Genomic DNA, 22,164 nt, shown 5'->3' on the forward strand with positions numbered 1-22,164 from the left:
TATAATAATATATATAAATACATGGTATTTATAAATGTAAGGAGTATGGGGGAAGAACCCCCACTTACTATAAGTCTATTAAATTTTAAAACAAATAAATGAATCCTGAATACGCCACTGAATAATACCATAGACCTTATAAGGTCTATGGATAATACTAATAGACAAAGGTGGGCAAGTTAATGAAAATAATTAACTCGAGTTTAGTTAAGAGAATACAAGATCGATAAGTTAAAAGTTAATAAGGAAAAAAAATATTAACTTAACTCGGTTTAAAAAAAGTTAATCTACTTTTTTTAATTAGTATATAGATCACATAAAAAGTGACTGCGTTCTTTAGAAAGATCTAATTTCCTAATTTATAATAAACAATTTTATTGAATTTTTTATCATAATATACAGCAGTGACGCCGAAGTGTTTGAAAAATACTATGACATTGTACATCAAGGGCCACTCCTCACTACCGTATTAATTCATCTTTATAATTAAAATTATTTATAATATTATTATATAATATTATGATCCACGGCTAGAACACAATACTCAAATCTGGGCCCCGGCCTAAAAAATCTAATACGACATCTGATGTACAGTGTACCTATGCGACATTTTTACTTTACATGATTATTTAATTTTTATATTAATATTTATGTATAAACGAAAAATTTTAAACATTTTTAACTTGTTAGATCTTTTTTAAATCAACTGTGAAAAGGTAAGTTATTTCAACTGCCAATTAAACTAGTTAAGTTAAAAAATTTTAAAAAAATTAACTTTTTAACTAGTTAATGCTCACCTTTGCTTATAGATGAATTTAAAAAATAAAAATCGTAAAATACCCAATTCTAATGAAAGCTGATTTCACAGTTTTTTAAAGATTGTATAATTTTCTATATATTTTTATTTTTTTTTATCGTATACAAATATAATTTATAATAGTATATATAAAAAAATCTAAATCACGTTTTTTTTTAGTGATTCATTGAGTGCATCTTTGTGATATTCATATTTTTATTCCAAGTAGTATCTAAAACGAAAAAGAAGGAAAATAACTTTCGACGTTTTTATTTCTATATAATTACAAAATAGTGATTCTTTGGTTCAAGTTTTGAATACTTCAAAGGCGAATATCTATACTTAATATACGAATACTGAAAATTAATTGTTTAGTCATAAATATTTCAAAATGGGTCTGTAAATATGTACCTATAATATTATACTCATATTTCAACATGCTTGTATACAATATTATGTTTTCATGTTATACAGTTTAAAAAATCTCAACAACGCGTTTTATATTGATTAACATAAATTTAGTATATTTAAAACACTTAACAATTTTAACAAACTTAAAGCAATCGATTATACAATGCCAAATAAAGTTCGTTCTTTTACACTTACTATGAAAATAGTATTCATTAAAAAAGTTTACAATAGAATAAACCTTTAAAATATTGTTTGCAATTTAATATAATTTAATGGTTCTTGATTGGATACAAAATTAAATTACTGAGCATATCTACAATCGTACTGTGTCTTATACTACATTCATTGTCCATCATTAAGTTGTTTATTAAAATAAATAGTGACACGTGATGTTTAATGTGCAATTATTTTTGTATAGAAAAGCCATTCTTCAATTCAGTCTTTATAGCATTAAACTTAACGTGTCGCAAATGATTTAAATAAACGTCTAAATGACGGATAATGAATATCGTATAACACACAGTATACCGCATTTGGTATGCTCAATAATTTAATTTCATATTCAACCTAGAAGCATTATATTACATTGAGCTGTAACGAAAATTTAAAGGTTTGCTTGATCGTAAACTTTGAACGAATACTATTTCCATAGTAAATATGAAAGTAAATTATTGTAAGCCATTTAAATTGCAGGGGACTCACCCCTCAAAATATGTGTACATATAATATATCTATAAGGAAAGCCTTTACTCTGTAGTGCAGGCATAATGAATAATTAGCTTTATCAAGATGACGTTTTAATACATTATCAAAATGTACCTACACTAATCTACAAAAAAAAAAACGCCGAATTTCACTTTTGATTATTATTTAGTTTATTTTTTATTACGCCCTTTCGAAGCCAATTGAAAAACATTACAAAGTCCAACGCTATTATGATATAATAATAACTTTCAAATTTTAAAATATATCAGAATCAATGATTGTATAGAAATGTCACGAGTTATAAATTAAACTTCATAAAATTTAGATATTAGTAAAAACGAATACAAATCATGCGTTTCTATCTTTATAGTGTAAAAACACTGATTATTAATATTTATTTATCTGATAAAAAAGTATAACTATAGACGTTTTTACACTTAATGCATAGAAACACATGACTAGAATACGGTTTTACTAATACTCAATTTCATAAAATAATTGAATCGTGACATTTCTGCAATCATCGATTCATCTATTATTTTATATTTGTAATATTTTCTATATGAAGTTCAAATTATAAACTATAAAGTTTTGTAATAGGTACAACTTATAAAAAATAATGTAATAAATATCATCTTTTCTATCTAACATAGAAAGAATGTTTGTTTGACAGTGACTATGAAAAATATATTTGTTTTAATATTTCACTTTTATCAGTTATTGGCTAAAATAACATCATAATGATAAAATTCTGGCCAAAAATGCAACATCTGTAACGTTATACTGAAATTTGTATCGAAAGGACATGATAAAAAATAAACATAACTCAAATAGGAAATTGTTCGTACCTTATTCAATTGTAGCGAAGAATTACAAATATGTAATGTTCTAAAGACCATTTTGAAATAGCAAATCATTCAACGTAACTACACGTAAAGACTTACCCTTACACATTAACTACATTCACACATGTTTGGAGTGGCCAATTGTTATTTCAGAGGTATTGGACCCAAAAATTTATTTCCAACCCCTGTATTAAGTGTGTACTACTCTTAACATCACGAGCCGCTTCTACGTTAACTTTTATTTAGAAGCTTTGTTGCGGTATTATGTTGATTGCTTGATATCAATTTATTTTCACTCGAAGTTCGCGGTTTCTGATTAATATTTTTATACCTGGACTGAATATGATCATATTTCGTCGTCTTTTTTGCAAGGGGTTTTTCTATTACTTTCGAATTTACGATTCTTTGTTGTATCACTTTAATCTTTGGCTTCGAGTTTTTCTCTTTTTTCTCACTATTACTTGCAGTTTGCGATTTCAAATAATCATTTTTCTCTTTTGTCCATATTTGTTGGTAATCCATCGATATTAAAGACAACATATTCGGTTTTTCTTGTTTAATCTGGTAAGATGGTACGAACTTCGGAACATAGGTATAATCGGAAGCAACCAAATTATCACGTCGTTTCATCGAGACTGCTGGAACGAATTTTGTTTTCTTGAAATGTGCCATTTTATTTTTAGAAATATTATTTCAATGAAGACGGACTTAAAAATAAACGAGAATCACTTATAAGATTAAATATAAGAGAACTAATAATTATAAATAAATAAATATTCGTAACAGTTATTGATATTTAACTATTGTTATTTTATATCACTTTAGCAACGCGAATCGAATTCGCTTCGTAACAGCATAAATAAAAATAATTTAAAAAAATATTAGTACATAATAATATTTATATTAATAAGAATATATAGGCCCGGATTAACACTATCGTTGGCCCTAGGCGCCTAGTCCTTGCAGAGCCGTTGTCCAGTATTTAAATGATTAAGAAACCTTCTCTTTGAGAGAGAAAGTGTGTAGAATCTCATGCAATAATAAGCTTTTAAAAGCAATAATATTTACAACATAAAAATCAAATCTAATTTTTTATATGATAACTATTAACTATACGATAAAAGTTTTAACAGATGTCAAAAAAATTTATTTTAATCCAAAACATATATGATATAAATTGTCAATTACCATAAAAAAAATTTTTTTTTATATCAATTTACATATTACAAAAAAATCGTAGCTACACATTTTCGTAAGCCCTAGGCACAGTGCCTATAGTGCCTATGCACTAATACGGCCCTGAGAATATGTAGTAAAATGTCAAAGTGCTACCATTGTGTTTGGAAGAACATTATAATTTTCCATTTCCAAGAAAATGAATAAGTATACCTTTGTGTAAAAATATATTATTTACGGTTTTTTTTATTTATCTTTGGTGCATTTTTAAGATCTTTGTAGCCGTGAATCCGGAGAGATGGCCGCAATTTTTCGAATGGTACGTGCAATTACTCCGCGATGGTTCTGCGCGCGTACCAGAGAACGTCTACAAAGCATAAGTACGCTTGCGATTTTGTAACATAATATACATATATACAGTCGAAGTGACTGTAGCTTTGGGCGTAGGTGAAGCTGTGCCGGCCGCGCAATCAGGATTCGAGACAACAAGGTGAATTTCTGGAGGCACGTGCGCAACGAGAGAGTCGTGCAGGGCGTGAACATGTGGCCCGAGATTATGACAAGACCGGAAGATGCAGTTACGGCAGAGACGATAGCGGTGACATCGGCCCGGTTAGCAGCACCAGGAACGGATACAATAAGTGGTTCAACGCAAACCAGCTGGTGCCATCATTTAGACTGGTGCACGTCAAAAGCCACTATCCTGATAGCCATCAATAGCAACCAGGGAACCCGTTCAACACCCAGAAGAAACCGGAGGACCGGTTCAACATCCTAGAGAAACCGAACAACCCGCCCAACGTCAAAATCATGTACAATTGTGCGCAGGGTCGAATTTAGAACAAGTGCCACCCTAGGCCCTTTTAAATATGCCACCCTTACCCCAAGAAAAAATAATCTTGTAATTATTTCTAATAAATTTATTTAATTTTAAAGAAAATAGGTCAATAGTCATTATAAACAAAACAAATAATTATCAATTCTAATTCATCGTATGCGATGTGGATATCTCTAGCCAACTTCTATATATATTATATTATTATCGTAATTACTTTTAGGAACAACTTATATTATGTACCTAGGTAGGTATCTTATCTTTATAGCTCACATTACGAGAAAATTGATTTCGTGTTATTGACATTTTCAGTGTCATGCGCCCGTATATTTTACAGACAGATATCTATACTATAATATTAAATATTATTTATATTACTATTAAATATTATATAATATTAATTTATGCAGTTACATAAATGCATAAAATATTTATATGATTTTTTTTTATTTCTTATAAAAATTGCCGGCCTAGGCATAAATACAGCCCTGATTGTGCGTTTATTGTCCTTATTGTTGTGAAACTTATTTAATAAGTTTTATATTTCATTGCTTCTAATTTACTTTACCAATTTATTTTTGATCTTGTATTTATTTTATTCCAACGAAATATAATTCTTTATATAAATCGGAACTTATTTTACTGTTAATTTGTGACATTCGACCTGATTCGACTAATTCGTTTGTATGTATAATATAAATTTAACATGTGTTTTCATTCTTTGTTGTGTATATTTTGTAGTTTACTTGTAAATGTTAAAATAGCTCGGAACTTTATGCACTTGAAAAGTACTAAATATACATGCACTAATGCGCTTAAAAAAGAACATATATGCATTAAAAATATGCACTAAAATTTTTTTTAACACAAAAATGTTCATAAATAAAGATATTTTATTAAATATACTTGCACATAACAACAGTCCAAATGTTGTTAGTTTATTATACTAAGCTAAACATAATTTCTATGCATAAATATATAAGATAAAAGAAAATAATAAAAATAGCTTGAAATTTGAAATTTTATTACAAAATGTTCCCATTAAATTATAAACATTTGTAAGACATAAATAAACATTAGACAAAATGATTAAAACCCAATTCATAAGTAAGAAATAAATTTCGTTTTTACCTGCACAACTATTGCATTGATCCACTAAACATTTTTTTAATGTTTTTAAAAGTGAAAAGATTGCCGACTATCCGATTAATGCAATCAACGATAATCATTAAATTGTTAAATATAAATAAAACTGTACATTTTGTGTCAACCTGGGATTTGAGTATCATGATAGGTAAAATGTCTAATGAAAACTTTCAAAATAAATATTTTATTATTGCTAACATTTTTAACATTATGTTTTTATCAATTCTAATCTAATATGTTCTAAAAAATGGCAAAATTAAGAAATATGCCCTTAAAATTGCTAAACCACTAAACATGTAAAAATATGCACTATATAAACTTGTAATATGTTTTTCTTAGTGTCATGGAAATAATTTAAAGGTTACTTAGCAATAAATTTAAAAGCCCAATAAAAGCATGCAAATGCAACGTTTTTCAAGCCTTAATTATTATGTATAATGTTGTCATAGAATATTAAATTATTACTCTTAAAATCGGTAACCACACGTTCAAAAGTTCACTGAAATCAACTTCACGGTAACATGTGGTTAGTAAGGTAACTTGTGATTTATTATAAGGTATACTTTGAAGCAACACATAGTTCAGCCAATCAGAAATAATTATTTTAGAAGACACGACACGGCACGGTGAAGTGTGAACTCGGCTTAACATATAAATAGTCATTATTATATATATTTTATTCATACTCACAGCTTATAAAAAATTTATAATAGTTTAAATTATATAATTGTTCACAAAACAAAAATTTCAAATTTCTGCAATAGCAGATATTTTTCATCATAAAATGTGTAAAAAAGAAATATTCTTTAAATACATTTATATCATGTCCAAAACTGATTTTGAAACAGATCTAGGAGTAGAAGTAACATCTCTTGTTTCCAATTGTTCTTTATTTTCTTGTTTTATTTTTATGACTGTTTCTTCATCATTTTCGTCTTCATTCACGCTTAAACTAGCTATTTCTTCCATAAGTACTGGTTCAATTTTTAAAGCCTATCACATTGTATTAATATATTAAAGAGTTACAAGTATAAATATTACTACAGCTATATTTACATACCCCATCAGGATTTAATGTTTCATATTGGTGTTTTAATGTTTGCAGTTCAAAATCACTTGAACTACATGCTGCTTTTAATTCATTTAATAAAACTATTTCATTACGTAAATCATTATAATTTTGGCAAACTTCTTCAGTCGGAATAGGATTTAATTCTAAAAAGAAAATATTCTTCTATTTACTATTAAACAAAACAACATTTCAAATACAATAATGTACACAATACATACTAATTTTCAAAGATTGTAGGGCTTGTTCAACATTTTTTACTTTTTTTTGGCTAACATTTGCTGGTATTTTCATTCTTTGAGAACGAGTAGACACACCACTATTTTTTATATCAGGAAATTTAATAGTAGTGGCTTCAAAATTCTAAAAACCAATAAAATCATAACATAATTGGAAATTTATTAAATATGTATAACTTTACATTTGGATCAACTCTAGTTGGTCGAACTGGAACAGCAATGCGTTTACGGTGATGAGGTGTCTTTTTATCAATTTTTAAACTTTTCCTACTATCATTTTGTTTATCAACTGCACTTATTAATTTTTGTAAATCCTGAGTTTTACGGTCTCTATCACGTTTTCGGGCCTCAATTTTACGTAATTCTTGTAGTAACATTTGTTCTTCCTCAATCTAATCATTTATAAGATTACATATAATTTGCATAAATTGTACTATGTAAATGATAAATACTTGTTTAGGAGTTCTACTGAACAGTCTTTCCAATTGTTGTTTTCTACGAGTTTCATGTTCTGCGTCAAACATTTTTGCTTCATTGATATTGCCACCTCTAATCTAAAGAAATTCAAAAAAAAATATTATTAAAATATAAAAAATAATTATTTACTTACAACCTTTGTCAATGTATTACACACTGAATAATATCTATCCTTTAGATCTTCGGTAGATCGTTTAACAGCATTCTCATATTCTTCTAAGTTCCATCTGCCTTGAATGACTATAAAACGTAAATCAAAACGCTGGCACATATCAAAAAGACGATCAGTCTCCTCTCGACTCCATGTTTCTGATTCTAAATGTTCTTTGTATTCAATATCTGTATAACTCGGTATTTCAATTTTCTATTTAATTTTAAAAAATAAATATAAATAATATATTATTGTAATAACAAATAATTTAATACTTTTTTGATTAATACCTTGTTAAATTTAGCAAATGGATATTCTTTACCCTCATCAGCAACTCTTCGCCAATGGAAGAAAGCAACACCATCTTCTCGAGCTGGATTTATAAATGGAGCCCAAATCCAAGGACGAACACGTCGCATACCCAATCTAGCCTTTTGGAGCTTATAAGTAGGACCTAAATTTAATTTATAAATTATATAAATTGAAATCTGTAGAAAATATAAGAAAACTTACCAGTCTCGGTTTCAATAACAGGGGGGACATCTTTTTTATCATTGTACAACAAGGCATATACTTCACGAGCCATTCCTTCAGGTCTACGGTTTTGACGATTACCAGATGGTAGTGAAACTTTTTTCTTGTTTGTACCAAGTATATCTTCTTTAGAGACTTGAGGACCAGATCCTCTATCAATGTCCAAAATGTCACGAATATCTTCCGTCATCTTGACTGGTATTTGTTAACTCCTGTTTGTAATATATCTTATGAACTAGTAGAAGAATAATCTTGATAGCATAAATTTTTAAAAGACAAAATTAATTTACATTATTCTATTTAAGTAGTAAATGAAAAATAATATGTTTGGTAAATATTTTCTGTTTAAAAATAAAATATAAATAAATTGTGATAAACTGAAGACAAATTAAATTAATAGTAAATATTGTGATAACAAACAACCGAACACCGACTAAGATAGTAAGTGTTATCGGTGTTGCAGTTGAAAGCCATCGATTAATTCTGTGGCAATATTGCACAAAAAAATTATGATTATCAGAACTATAATTTATTACTTACAATTTAAACGTTAAAATAATGCAACAGATAAAATATATTATAACATTTAAAACAATTTAAATTAACGCGACTTGCATCTTTTAATTTTTACACATTTTAACTGATCACTAGTTTGTCGGATAAGCCTGGATACCGGATACCGGGTATTGTTTGACTGATATTGAATATGGAACAGTCTAAAGAAAAGTATGAAGTTGGCGAGTGTTAATGTTGAAACTTGATTGTTTATTAGTGCATAGTGTTATTTACCGAGTACTTTGAGAGTTGAAAGAAGTAAGATATTTAAGACATTAAAATGTTTGTTAAAATATCACTGCCATCTTTACCGAATTTCTTATTTTCTTACTTGGTGTTGAGCATATTATCGACAAGATAATAATAATTTGAATTTATTGTTCAAGCTCAGATTATATTAAACTTTATATAATCTGTGATTCAAGGTTTACGAATAAGCACACCGAACATTTGTTAAAATTAAATTCGAAAATTATATTATCGTTAAAATGTCGTCATGCTTGTATCGTTGTAGAAACATATAATTTTTGATCATACTCAATTGTATATGTGCTATATATGGTTAAATAGTGGTATAATGTAAACAATGGTTTTATAATAAAAACATTTAAATTTACAAAATAATTTGTATAATTTTTGTAATGACATTATTTTGTTAGATATGACAACAGCTGCTCGTCCAACGTTTGAACCAGCTCGTGGTGGCCAAGGTCGTGGAGAAAATGATCTTAGTGCTTTGTCTGTACAATATTCAAGCAGAGATTTACCATCCCATACCAAATTAAAATACAGGTAATATGTTCACATTTTGTAATCTGGCATTTAATTAATACCTATTATTACCTATTATTTTTTTATACAGAGAACCCGGACAGGGTACAACTGAAGAACTCCAAAAACAAGATTTTGCTAAAATACTTGATGAAAAAGAAAAAGCTGTTGCATCTAAAGCGATAGGAGGCGAACCTCCTATGTGAGTATCATAGTTTTCTTTAAATATAGAATTGTATAACTTATAAATTGAACAAATAATTTAAAAAAAAAATACGACCTGAACATGTACCAATCGCTACACTAGATGTTGATGATCCATTAGATCTTGATGCTTCTGATGATGATGACAGTGAAGATGATGCAGAAGAGTTGATGCAAGAATTGCAAAAAATTAAAAAAGAAAGGATGGCTGAAGAAGCTCGTATGGTAAATGCATCTCAACATCTATATAATTATTATTAAAGATTTTTTTTAAAACTGTTAAATTCGTTAAAAAAATATAATAGAATAAATAAGTTATAATTTTTAATTATATGTTTGATATTTGATTTTGAAATTGTTGTTCAAGTTAAAAAAAACCATCAGTTAAATTTCAAAGTATTAATTTAGATTACATTTTATAAAATATAAAAATAAAATTTTATTTTGATTGGAAGTTAACTTTGTATTTATTCTATAGGAAGCTGATAAACGTGAAGCTGAAGAACAAATCAGAATCCAAAATATTCTTCAAGGAAATCCATTATTAAGTTATGGATCAACGGTACCTAAAGTTAACCAAAAAGTCAAAAGACGTTGGAATGATGATGTGGTTTTTAAAAATTGTGCTCGCACAGAACCAGAAAAAAGCACTACCTTTATCAATGATTGCATTCGTTCTGATTTCCACAGAAAGTTTATGGACAAATATATAAAATAATTTTAATACCATTTAATGTTCATGTGAAGTTAATATTATCAATTTAAGGTCTTATTTTATTATATTGATATATTCAAATAAATAGTGTTTTAAAATTTCCATTATTATTTGTACACCGAAATTATTCAATATGTTAACTATAATTACATTGAGTATGTTTTGCATAACGACGTAAACTGTGAAGTTTGTTTCATAACTTAATATTTTTTCCTTATATTTATTATAAAGTCCCAGTTGTGCGTAACTATTTAACTTATATTTATTACTATACAATAACTTAAAATTATTATCTTTAAATTGAATATGGCAATAATGAATTTTATTTGGTTAGCGTTAAGTTTATATGTTAGTATTATAAATTACTATCTCCCGGTTGAGTAACCACACAATGTTCCATAACTTAAATCATAATACATTTGTATCAAAAAAAATGGATATTTTTATTGTATAAAACCTACAATATCCTGACTGCTGTAAAATTATTGTATGAACTAAAGATTATATAATGTACTTTAATCCTCGTTTATATTAATCAATATCATAAATACTAAAATAACTAATTACCAATATAGCACTAAATGCCATATCTTCTTTTTTAATGGATTGTAACAAGTAACATAATGTTTACAGCATTAACTAGATAATTGTTAATATTACTAAAATATACCAATAGTATAAAACCCCCTAGTATATATATTTCTAAACAAAATACAAAACTAAAATGTTAAAATCTATTTAAAAATATTAAAATAAATTTATACATGCTATACTTTTTAGAACAATTATTTAGGTTCTCTAATCCAACAATAATATCAAAATATAAGGCATTACAAAAAAATGAAGAATGAAAAATAAAAACGGTAGTATTTATGGTATGATGGATTTATTCAATAATTTAATTATCTTCAAAATTAAAAATAATGTAAATATTTAGTGATAAGAGATTTATTCAATAATTTAATTATCTTCAAAATTATAAATAATGTAAACATTTAGTGGTTAAGAGTGTGGTTCCAATAAGCTCGGCCAAACATTCAAATAATTTTTTTAATACATCTATGATTTTGTTACATTTAAGCAACTAATACTTCATATTCATCAAGAGGTACTTCTTCACCACCATACGGTATGTAACATACACTGTGACTAGGCTGAACCTGTAACAATAATAAATCTTATTAACATCGACATTTTGAATTATTACACTTCCACTTTAACATTGATAAATTCTAAATAATTATTGTCTAATATTAACATTAGACGATTATTAGATACATATAACCACAAAGAAAGTCTAAAAAATGATAAATAAAATGTTTATCTTAAAAATAAGTAAACATATATCCTACAAAAACAATAAAACATTAAAAATTCTAATATCAATCTCTTATGTTGTATAGCTGCTGTTTTCACTAGATTTGAGAATCAAAAACATAGTAGTTAATATTGAAATTCATAAATTACATAAAAAAAAAAAAATGTAATTGTACATAGTAGGTAAGTAATAAATGTGAATATTTTTTTGGGACTAATATAATGGAAAACTTAAGAAATTCTAATTTATTGTCAATAATAATGAAATTTATACAATTTAGTAACACCCAACACCATTTTGAATAATGAAGCTTAAAAGTTATAAAATTTCAACTGAAAATTAATTTTAGCAACATATGTATTCCTTTTAAAAACATAATTCAGGTTAATATATTTTGTGTCAATAAATAATAAGTTAAATAAAAGAAAAATTATAAAATGTAAGGTTTTATTTTCAGAGTAAATAAAAAATGGAAGGATACAATAAAAAACAACAAAATAACAATAGTTAAAAATAAAAAATTTATTCAAAACCGTTAAAACAACAAATATAATAGATAAAAAAATAAAATAAAAAATAAATATTCAAAACAGTTTTACTACAAAAGTAAATAAATCACAAATCATATAATAAGAGTAATAATTACGAGTTTTAAAAATAAAATAATACATTTAACTACATTTTCAGTATACATTTTAACTATTATAACCAAGTTTCAGTCAACATTTTTTTATTATTTCTTACACACAATTTTCTGAAATTAAGTTGGTAATAATGAAATTAATGGGTAAACTAATCAATTAAAAACAACCAGTCATTGGAATTATGGTAAATATGACATTCATTATTTTTTAGAAAATCATTAGTTTAAATTTTTGATTCATCAATTAATACCTTCAAGAAATATATATTTCTAAATATAATTTGATAAATAAAACAATTCTATGAATATTTCTTAGATTATTATCCAGTCATAAACAACCATAATTATGATTTTGGTGAGCTAAAAGTATATTGGTTATTATTGTTATTAGTTTTGTAATATGATTAATAGAGAGCACTGACAAAGTGTTGGACAGAATTCTAACTTATAAAGCCAGAGCCTAGTACTACACAAGGACAAGCCCAGACAAAGTAAAATAAAATCATTGGTACAATAATATAATTTAATAAACATTACATACATGAAAAATGAGAAAAGAGAGGTTATGTTTTCAGGTTCTATGTCCATTGAATAGTAAATTGAAATGAAAAAACATTGAGGAAAGTGCCATGTTCACTCAATTACCAATAGTAGAACATTACATGGTGACGAATTTAAATAAAATAACACAAATAAGATAATATTAACATTCAAACAAAAATAATTATTTAATATAAAAAATTATATCAAATCAAATATCCATGATTTAATTAATGAATTCCCAACTATTATTTCTTATTTTTCTTTCATGAGACATACCATCCATACTTTCATTGTTTGCAGAAGAATCTTTAGTATTGCGTTTTGAAATATCTTCAATAACATTATCACCTTCATTGTTTAAATTAGAATTACCTGTAAGTTCATTTTTAATCATAGAATCTTCATTGACAATTTGAGATATAGAATCTCTTATTTTTGCTCTTAATTTTGTTTGCAAATCAGAACTTTTTAAGTTTCTTATCTCCATAGCAACATAAGCACCAAAAACATCATGATCATCATTTTCTTTTTCCAATGAACTCTTTAATAATGTCATAATCAATGAATTCATACTAGATTTGTCTCCAGAGTCAAAGAGTAAACAATTCTTATCTATTGTTTCACTTTTCTGTGTTTTTATCTCCTTTTGATTTACCTAGAAATTATGAATTTCATTACATCTATAAAAATAAATAATTTATTATAAATGCATACAATTATATAGCAATATATAGAGAAAATATAACTTTCTAAATATTAGTTACCTCCTTCTCTTCAAAAAAAAAAAAAAAAATTGTTATTTTTAAGTTAAAATGTTTTTATTTCTTTTAATTAAAAAATAACTTATTAAAAAATTGTTTATAAATTGTTAAATGTAGTTACCATGAAATAATTATCATTTAGTTAGTAAGCAAAATTTAAATAGGGATTACCATTGATAATTACAATAAAGTCAAATTCATGAGGTCTGTTTTGTATGTCTTCCAAACTGTTTCCAAACATACATATAATATATAAAGAAAAAACAAATTTTTCCCATATGGAAGTAATTTGTATGGCATACAAAATAAACCCCTGATTATATTAATAACATCTAAATTTACACAGCGTAAAGCTTTGGTTCACAGATAATGAAATTAATATGGTATTCAACTTACCTATTTTCATTTAATTTTTATAATTGGCGTATAAATATGAAAAACTCCTTATCACGATAAAAAAATTTTAAAAGTAAAAACAAAAAAAATATACATCAATTAAATTACAAATACATATCATAAATGTAAGATACAAAATATAACGTCATCTATTTTATACTATGAATTTAATATGTCAATAAATTAATAATATGAAATATAATACATAACATAACATACCTTCCCAACTGTAACAGAACCATCATGTTGTCCACGACCAATAAATAAAGGTTCACCATCTTCTGTATGTCCTGAAGATAATGCTCCAACAGGAATTTCTCCTTGATTGGCTTTTACCCAAGTACCAGAACAATTGCAAAGTACCTAAATAATATTAAGATAAAAAACATTTTTTTTTTTTTAAATTGAAAAATAATAAAAACACTTACTTCATAATTCTCTTTAGGATTCTCAACACCACCCCAAGCTACATAAACAACACCATGAGAAGGAACAAGTTTTCCAGGAATAAGAGCACCATTATGCTCTGCCCTAGCTACATACAGTTGTTCATTGGTAGCATCAAAACCACCCGGTAAAGCATTTGGAGGTATTTGCCCGTTACTGGCATGAACCCATTGAACTGGACCAGATGTGGGTCCATCAAGTTTCCAACCAGGTGAAGCTGCAGGCGGAGCTAGAACAATATTTCAATTCTCGACTTAATTAAAATTGTTTACACATTTATGAAAAAATACAATAACAAATTAATCATTTTACAAAATTAACACAAGGGGTTATCCTAACCTTTTCCGTTCAAAGGTTTTGGTTTTGGTTTTGGGGTAGAAACTACTTTGCTTTTAAATTGATCATCTGCTGCACCATGAATACGCCAATTACCAACAGCCCCCCAACAAGTGCGAATGCCATAATGAGAAATGCTAAAAGGACTTGAATTTTTCCATTCTAATAATTTAGAATTGTCACAAAACACTTCAAAAATACCATCTCTCCAAAATATGACAAATTTCTTTGATGTATCTTTACTCAGAAGTTGAGGAGTATCTATGTGTACCTTTAAATAAGCATTTTATACATTTAGTATAATAATTCTATTGTAATTTAAAAATCACACATTTAGAACAATGTAGAACAAATTGGTAGTAATTGTTAGTTGTTAATTCATCAACATTATGTACGTATAAAAAATTTGTTAACCTTATTATTTAAGAATTTATATTATTTAGGTTAAAATAGGCCCAACATCAATGGTGAGTGAATTAAAACATTTATATCAAAACCTTATCTGGTTTTTCTTTGTTGTAACGTATAGCAGATGCTGTATTCTTCCAACCGCCAAGTAATATCTCTACTATAGGGTCAGATTCATTAGCTTTATTTGTCAAAGCAATGTGTGCATCATTAGCACTATCAACTGAAAAACTGATTGATCCATGAAGTATAACTCGATATATGTAATCTTTACTATCTTCGGTATTTATGTAAATGTTATCTGTTTTATTTAAATTTAAAAAATAAATCAAAAGTAAATTAACGTGAAAAAAAATAATATTTTTAATAATATTTTACAGTACCTAGTAACATAAAATGAAAATAAAATGTTAGCTTAATAACAATACAATATTGTATATATATATATATATATATATATATATATATATATATATATATATATATAAAAATAAAATAATTTAATGTATAAACAATTAACAAACCTTCAATGGTCCATACACCAGTAGCTCCCCATCCAGTACGTACACCATAAAAGGAAACATTAAGAGATTCTTCATCTTGCCATGACATGAAAGGTTTTTCTTCGCCTTGTTTTCCTACACCAATAAAACCACCTCCCCATTTAATCCAAAATGATCTTTCTTCACTGCCATTCAATATTTTTGGAGTATCAGCAATAACCTTGTCTGGTTCTTCATTATTTTTGCGTATGGAAGACTTTGAATTTCCCCAACCACCCAGAAATATCTATTTATAAACATATTATTAAAAATTACACATTTCATAATACATAATAATATAAGCTAGTAACATTACAATTTAGTAACAACAATAACATAAAAATTAAAAAATAAGTAAAAATATCTTAACAAAAAATTAAAAATCAACCAACATTGGACTACTTTTGACTGACAATTATAATATTTGGCTTTGAACAAATTAATCTAAGTCATACTGGAGCTGAAGATAAAATAATAAATATAAATACACAAGCACATGAATAATTGCTTAATTTTAATTGTTAAAATGCATTAATCATCAAAGAATGAATAACTCAAAAAAGAAAAATATGTATTTTATTTTAAAAGTTACTGAGATTATTAAATGATTAAACATTTAATTTGAAACTATTCATGGCCCAAAAAATATCTTGTACAGTTTATTTATAACGCATAATTTACCAACCAAAATCAATGTTGAAATGTTTACTAATGAATAAAAATTTTTAGAACATATAATTTTGTTAATCTACTAAAGAGCATAACAGTTTAAGTATAATGAAACACATATAATACCTCATATTTAGGTGGCTTATTTTCAGCAGTAGCAGTTAAAGCAATATGAGCATCATTTGAAGCTTTGACGCTGAAGTGCAAAGCACCAAAATTCAATGGATAGAATTTATATTCTTGACTATCAGTTGTAGTTACTTCTAAATTATAAAAACACAAACATATTATTTTAATGAAAGAGTAATCTTAAAAATAAAAATATTACCTGAATATAAATAAATAAATAATTATAAGTATTAATATCTATGTAACTCACAAAAAAACTGTAGATTAAATAATGAAATATATGTATGTAAGTAGACTAATAAAAATGAGAAATGTTCAATGACAAATCAAATTTATATTCTATTGTTTAAAACAAAAACGAAAATTGCTTTTAATTAAATAGGAAATAGAAATATTCTTGGAGATTTTTTAGATATTGTTTATATTAACCATGACTAAAAAGTGTGCTTACAAATGTATCATTAATAATGATGAATGCCTATTGAATACCTATTTAATTTTATAAACAATAATGAACACTAGGATATTAGGTATTTGTGACAATTTATTTTAGGTAGGTAGGATTAAGTAGCTTTAGTAGTAATAGATTAAGTAGATTTAGTAACATCTGGATTAGAAGATTTAAATTCACAAAAAATAATATTCATATATTAGCTATTTTCTAACCTAATCTCGATATTTTGTAAACAGTAACGATTCATGTAAGATATAATAAAAAAATCATAAAATCAATAAAAATATTTAGAAATATAAGTAATCCATTACATACACAAAAAGTGAAATAATAATTAACAAAATATATTAGCCGCAGTATTATAAACTAAGGTTTTAACACAAATATCATATTAATCGGATCACTAACAAATAAAATCTGTATTTTAATCTGGTGTTTTTTCTCAATCCAATGGCAATAATAGCATAAAAGAAAGAGTTTAAAGAACTATCCGTGACATTACCGAAAAAATAAGTAGTAGTACAACAAATACGAAATTATTCGACTATAATTATAACGAGTTATGATGTATGTTGGAATTTTAATTGACACGAGTAAAATTTAGAATAATCGGCCAAAAATAGACGAATCGTAGACGGAGAGGGAAAAGATGGTTGACCATTGTGAATCGTTATTATAACACGTAAAGCACAGCTCGCAGTGTTCACTCCCAAACTTTTCGCGTAGGTTTCTCACGATCCGACAGCTCGACCGGACACCGGCGAACATTAACGCCAAAAACAAAATATTATTACACCGATCGTCGGTAGTTCGTAACCTATGTGGTTTTGGTTGAACAAATCGTACGTTATTTTCGATCGCACTCACCCGTAGCCATATCGTTCGAATTGGAGATTCTGGTTTACAGTTAGATTTCGTCTCCTGAGAGCTGAACAACACCACAAAGTTGCTAAATGTTAGCAGCCGGTCAACGAACACGGGACGAGTAAGCAAATGAAACGAAAGATGAGACAGATGAAAAGACGCAACGACAGTGTTCCGGGTTGACTACTTCGTGGGATTAATCGCCGTCGGTCGACGAGTAAGCGGAAGGGGCGACAAGCGGATAGGGCGTGGGACGCGGTACGACGGCGCGGACCTTCAAATTATTTACGGACGTATTGCGATTCGGTGACTGCGCCGCTTTCACTACCACCACTGATTGTTCCGTGAACCGTGTCCCACGTAACCGGCGTACGCGAAAACTTTATCTTCACGGGAACCTGCTCCATTGCTAGGGCTTATTTGAGTTGAGGCCATGGGGGGAGGAGGCGAAACTAATTTTTCTTTAGTACAGACTTAAAAATAATTTACAGTTCATTACCTACAGCTCATGTTCCTGTAATAATAACATAATATAATGATAGACTAGTAATTTATATTCTTAATTATTTATACATTATATATTTTAAATAAATCAATATATTATATTCAAAAAAAATATGTGCCATAGGGGGCGAATACCCCTTTCACCCACCCCCATCAAATACAACCTTGCTCTTTTGTATTCGAATTGAAATGTTTTCGTATTATATTCCATTTAACTCTAGACGGCCAGTATTACATCTATTCATCACTACATATTGACTTTTACTCATTTTTTTTCTTTGTAGGTAGGTAGTTGGTAAGATAAATATTTCTATTTTTTTTTTTCATTACAGTGATTTTGATAAGTATCCGACTTATTGAGAACAGTTGGTCTAGAAGACTGCGTATAGTATCACTCCAAGAAAGCAAATTGGGCCGTACTTAACTTCGCCGAGTCCAGAGAAAGCTAAATCTTTCGGATCAATTTATTTTTTAAGGGTTAGGCCTAATTTTCAAACAAACAATTTTTTTAATTACGCATGATAACTAATAATTTTATGGTTTTGACATAGAATATGTAGACTATTAATCTTAATGTATTTTTACATTTTATTGGACTTTGTTATATTTTTTGAAAGAAAATTGAATATTTTAAAATAAATAATAAGTAATAACTAAAATTAATATAAAACTACCTAATAATATGAAACGTAAAATGAATAATTCATGTCGTTGATTATAGAATACAATCAATCAGGAGCGGTTATCTAGTATTTAAAAAGATGCTCAAACACGATTTCATAAATAAGGTTGGAGTAAGGTTGGTAAGGAGTTTGGATTCCAATATGTTATTATTAGGTTTAGGGACTTATAGCTCTAAAAAATACACAAATATGCTTCTAAAGTCATTAAAATATGCAATATAATATGCATTTATATGCATTAAAAAAAAAAAATAACCAGATAGTACACAAAATAAAACATGTCCATCGGATTTAAATATACTTTTAAACTACGAAACAAAATTTTGTAGTCGGCTACTCGTAGACTGTTGTAATTTCGGCATAACACTATGTTACAAATTATCGCGTACGACGTTTTACGTATGATTCAACGTTGTGTGGTTGTGAGACGCAAAAACAACGACGGATAATAATCGACTGAATTAAATACCTAACAAATAATCTATTATTCTATATCAACTATTATCTTTATCGGCATCCGGTCAATATCCAGCGGATTATACGGTCGATACGGGTTTATAGTATTATCATTGATTATAAATAGTATTATTTATAACCAATGGTATTATTTATACTTACAAATTGTAACGAGATATGAGAGGTAGTTTGCAGATGGCATACTAAAAGTCCTCTTAGTACATTTTTTTTCTCGATCGGTTGAAATATGTATATATAGTTATATGTATCTATAGTTTTTAATTTTAAATAATAAAATTTGAGAAATTTGTCAAAATATGCAAAATAAGCATAATAATGTTAAAATAAGCACTCTCCTGCAAAATCTAGCAAATACGCAAAAATATGCACATTTAAATTTTAGATCTGATATCATGGCACCGAGAAACGAATTTATTTCGCACTCTGCTATAATTAACAATAATTAAAAAAGTATGCAAATGCTAGAAGTCCCTAAGCCTAGTTATTATTTATAGGTACACATGTATTTACAATCTACATAGTACCTAATTTCACCTATTAATTGAATAATTTAAACAACTGTTTGTGATTTTGTTTAAAAAACAAAAATGTGGATACCACAATATAAACCAGAGATAGGGTACTAGCATACAATATAATAAATATGTATTATTAAGGTTGCCATATATTTATAAGGCGGAACCGGAACAACACAAACACAATATTGAGTAATATATTTTTTTATATAATTCTTAATATATTAATAGTATCAGTGGCGTATACAAGGGGGTGATGTGGAGGTCAGATCCACCTAGGCCTTTTTTTAAATGTTATAAAATAATGTTCCTAGTGTGAGGACGTTAGAAACGTAAAAAAAAGGATGATAAAATAAAAATAATGATTTGTTTGCAAATGATCCCCCATACAAAAGTTATATATATGCCTCTGAAGAGGACTATTAATGACCGGTAATATAATATTTAAAAAAATGTTTGTAAAATAAAATATATTATAATATTTATAAGTGTAAATTACAAAATATGTTTTTATTATATATTGTTAATCGATTACGATTAAAAATGTACTTTGAGATAAAATGGTCAAAATTAAAAATTAAACAATAGGTACTAAATTTCCTATAAACGTCTAAGCCGGGACAAAAAGTCCAAAACTGGTGACAATCCCGGTTTTTCGGGAGACGTATGGCAACCCTATGTATTATAATACAACACAGTACTTACCAGCAGTATTTTGTGGTGGTAACAGTTCTTTAGAGAACTTGTATTTTCAAAACCGCTACTGCAATCAATGCTCGTAACTATCAGATGGTATATAGGGTTCGCAAGCCAATTTATTTTGAGGAATACCTATGATCAGTGGCGCAACCAGGATTGATTTTTAGGGGAGTTGTGAAAATGAAAAAGTAAGCATTTTTTGCAGGTGTTTGGTGGGGATAAGGAAGTAAGATTAAGTTAGGTTTATGAGTAAAATATTTAAATTACAAATATGCTGTTTAACTTCTATTTCACATTGTGATACCACAAAAAAAAGTATTATACAATCGACTATCGAGAAATCGTAGTAGTAAGGTTATTAATGTTCTAATGTTGATCAGAACGTTACATAACGTTCCATATCGTCATGTTATTATTGTTATCTATTATATTACGAATAATATTCATATTTCATATCAATTAGCCGTTTCGCGTGTAACCAGTACTTAGGTACCAAAGGTCGAGTTATAAATTGGACAAACTTATAATTTAGATAGGTATTTATGGAACTATTATTATTTGAGAGGCGGTAATTTTTAGAACATGGTTAAGATTATCAACTCTACAGGTTAGAAGGAAATGTTTGGGCGCCACTGAGTCCCAATATATTTTTTACTTTTGTAGTCAATTTTAGCTGTTAAATTATTGAAATAAGTTTTTACATAAAATTTAGAACATTTTGTTTTATTTTTTTCTATTACAAATTACGATTTATTTTTTTATCAAATATTTTAGAATAATTTACATTTAATTTGAGAAACATTAGCTAAAATGGAGGTCTCTTGCTCTTAAGCTTAAAATGTAGGGCCCCATTTACAACATTTTTGGGGATGTTCGGCCACATGCAGACTTCTATGTTAGATACTTATTTAAGTATTTCTATTTTATAATTTCGATGAGTGAAATAGAATAAAAAAAGATAATCTACAAAAGGTTATTGGTTTAACGTACAATACTCAGGGTTCTGCAAAGTTTAAATACATATTAATAATAAATAATTAGTTAACAAAATACGAAAATTAGTATAACCATAAATTTAAGATGTATCTAATTGAATTGCTATGGTTTTCATAATTTATATATTGTAATCTGGACTAATATTGAGTAA

The 22,164-nt window shown here is 27.3% G+C and overlaps 3 protein-coding genes across 5 annotated transcripts; 1 reads left to right on the top strand and 2 right to left on the bottom strand.

The window, feature by feature from the left end:
• Positions 1 to 6,669: 6,669 nt before the first annotated feature.
• LOC112693330 (DNA methyltransferase 1-associated protein 1) lies at positions 6,670 to 8,720 on the bottom strand. Of its 2 annotated transcripts, none has more exons than XM_025568321.1 (8): positions 8,364 to 8,720; positions 8,141 to 8,304; positions 7,833 to 8,063; positions 7,675 to 7,776; positions 7,405 to 7,614; positions 7,205 to 7,346; positions 6,975 to 7,129; positions 6,670 to 6,907 (listed from the first exon to the last, which is right to left on the bottom strand). In XM_025568321.1, the coding sequence occupies exons 1-8, from the start codon at positions 8,572 to 8,574 to the stop codon at positions 6,731 to 6,733; spliced, it is 1,392 nt and encodes a 463-aa protein (XP_025424106.1). In that variant the 5' UTR covers positions 8,575 to 8,720; the 3' UTR covers positions 6,670 to 6,730. The 2 variants fall into 2 exon arrangements, with proteins under 2 accessions (XP_025424106.1, XP_025424107.1); XM_025568322.1 differs by having other exon boundaries at positions 6,672 to 6,907; positions 7,836 to 8,063.
• A 364-nt stretch (positions 8,721 to 9,084) lies between these two features.
• On the top strand, positions 9,085 to 10,689 carry LOC112693331 (protein CWC15 homolog). Its single transcript, XM_025568323.1, has 5 exons — positions 9,085 to 9,197; positions 9,599 to 9,731; positions 9,802 to 9,912; positions 9,977 to 10,139; positions 10,393 to 10,689. Exons 2-5 carry the CDS (start codon positions 9,601 to 9,603, stop codon positions 10,630 to 10,632), a joined length of 645 nt encoding a protein of 214 aa, XP_025424108.1. The 5' UTR covers positions 9,085 to 9,197; positions 9,599 to 9,600; the 3' UTR covers positions 10,633 to 10,689.
• An 870-nt stretch (positions 10,690 to 11,559) lies between these two features.
• On the bottom strand, positions 11,560 to 18,334 carry LOC112693332. Of its 2 annotated transcripts, XM_025568324.1 has the most exons (9): positions 18,143 to 18,334; positions 16,819 to 16,955; positions 16,006 to 16,270; positions 15,571 to 15,782; positions 15,077 to 15,344; positions 14,719 to 14,966; positions 14,510 to 14,653; positions 13,506 to 13,788; positions 11,560 to 11,789 (listed from the first exon to the last, which is right to left on the bottom strand). In XM_025568324.1, exons 1-9 carry the CDS (start codon positions 18,150 to 18,152, stop codon positions 11,779 to 11,781), a joined length of 1,578 nt encoding a protein of 525 aa, XP_025424109.1. In that variant the 5' UTR covers positions 18,153 to 18,334; the 3' UTR covers positions 11,560 to 11,778. The 2 variants fall into 2 exon arrangements, with proteins under 2 accessions (XP_025424109.1, XP_025424110.1); XM_025568325.1 differs by lacking the exon at positions 13,506 to 13,788 and having other exon boundaries at positions 18,143 to 18,328.
• Positions 18,335 to 22,164: the final 3,830 nt, after the last annotated feature.

The sequence above is a fragment of the Sipha flava genome, unplaced genomic scaffold (assembly GCF_003268045.1).
Source record: "Sipha flava isolate LNK unplaced genomic scaffold, YSA_version1 85_pilon_pilon, whole genome shotgun sequence".
NCBI classification, from domain to species: Eukaryota; Metazoa; Arthropoda; class Insecta; order Hemiptera; family Aphididae; genus Sipha; species Sipha flava.

Bases quoted from the DNA above. Each gene is read 5' to 3' on its own strand.
- LOC112693330 (XM_025568321.1), bottom strand. From the start codon at position 8,574: ATGACGGAAGATATTCGTGACATTTTGGACATTGATAGAGGATCTGGT. The intron at 8,305-8,363 runs GTAAGTTTTCTT...AATTAAATTTAG, and splicing joins TGTTATTGAAACCGAGACTG to GTCCTACTTATAAGCTCCAA. The intron at 7,777-7,832 runs GTAAGTAAATAA...GAATTTCTTTAG, and splicing joins GTAATACATTGACAAAGGTT to ATTAGAGGTGGCAATATCAA.
- LOC112693331 (XM_025568323.1), top strand. From the start codon at position 9,601: ATGACAACAGCTGCTCGTCCAACGTTTGAACCAGCTCGTGGTGGCCAA. The intron at 9,913-9,976 runs GTGAGTATCATA...CAAATAATTTAA, and splicing joins ATAGGAGGCGAACCTCCTAT to AAAAAAAATACGACCTGAAC. The intron at 10,140-10,392 runs GTAAATGCATCT...TTTATTCTATAG, and splicing joins TGGCTGAAGAAGCTCGTATG to GAAGCTGATAAACGTGAAGC.
- LOC112693332 (XM_025568324.1), bottom strand. The intron at 16,271-16,818 runs GTATTATATGTG...GTTTATAAATAG, and splicing joins ATAAGCCACCTAAATATGAG to ATATTTCTGGGTGGTTGGGG. The intron at 14,654-14,718 runs GTAAGTGTTTTT...AATATTATTTAG, and splicing joins ATCCTAAAGAGAATTATGAA to GTACTTTGCAATTGTTCTGG.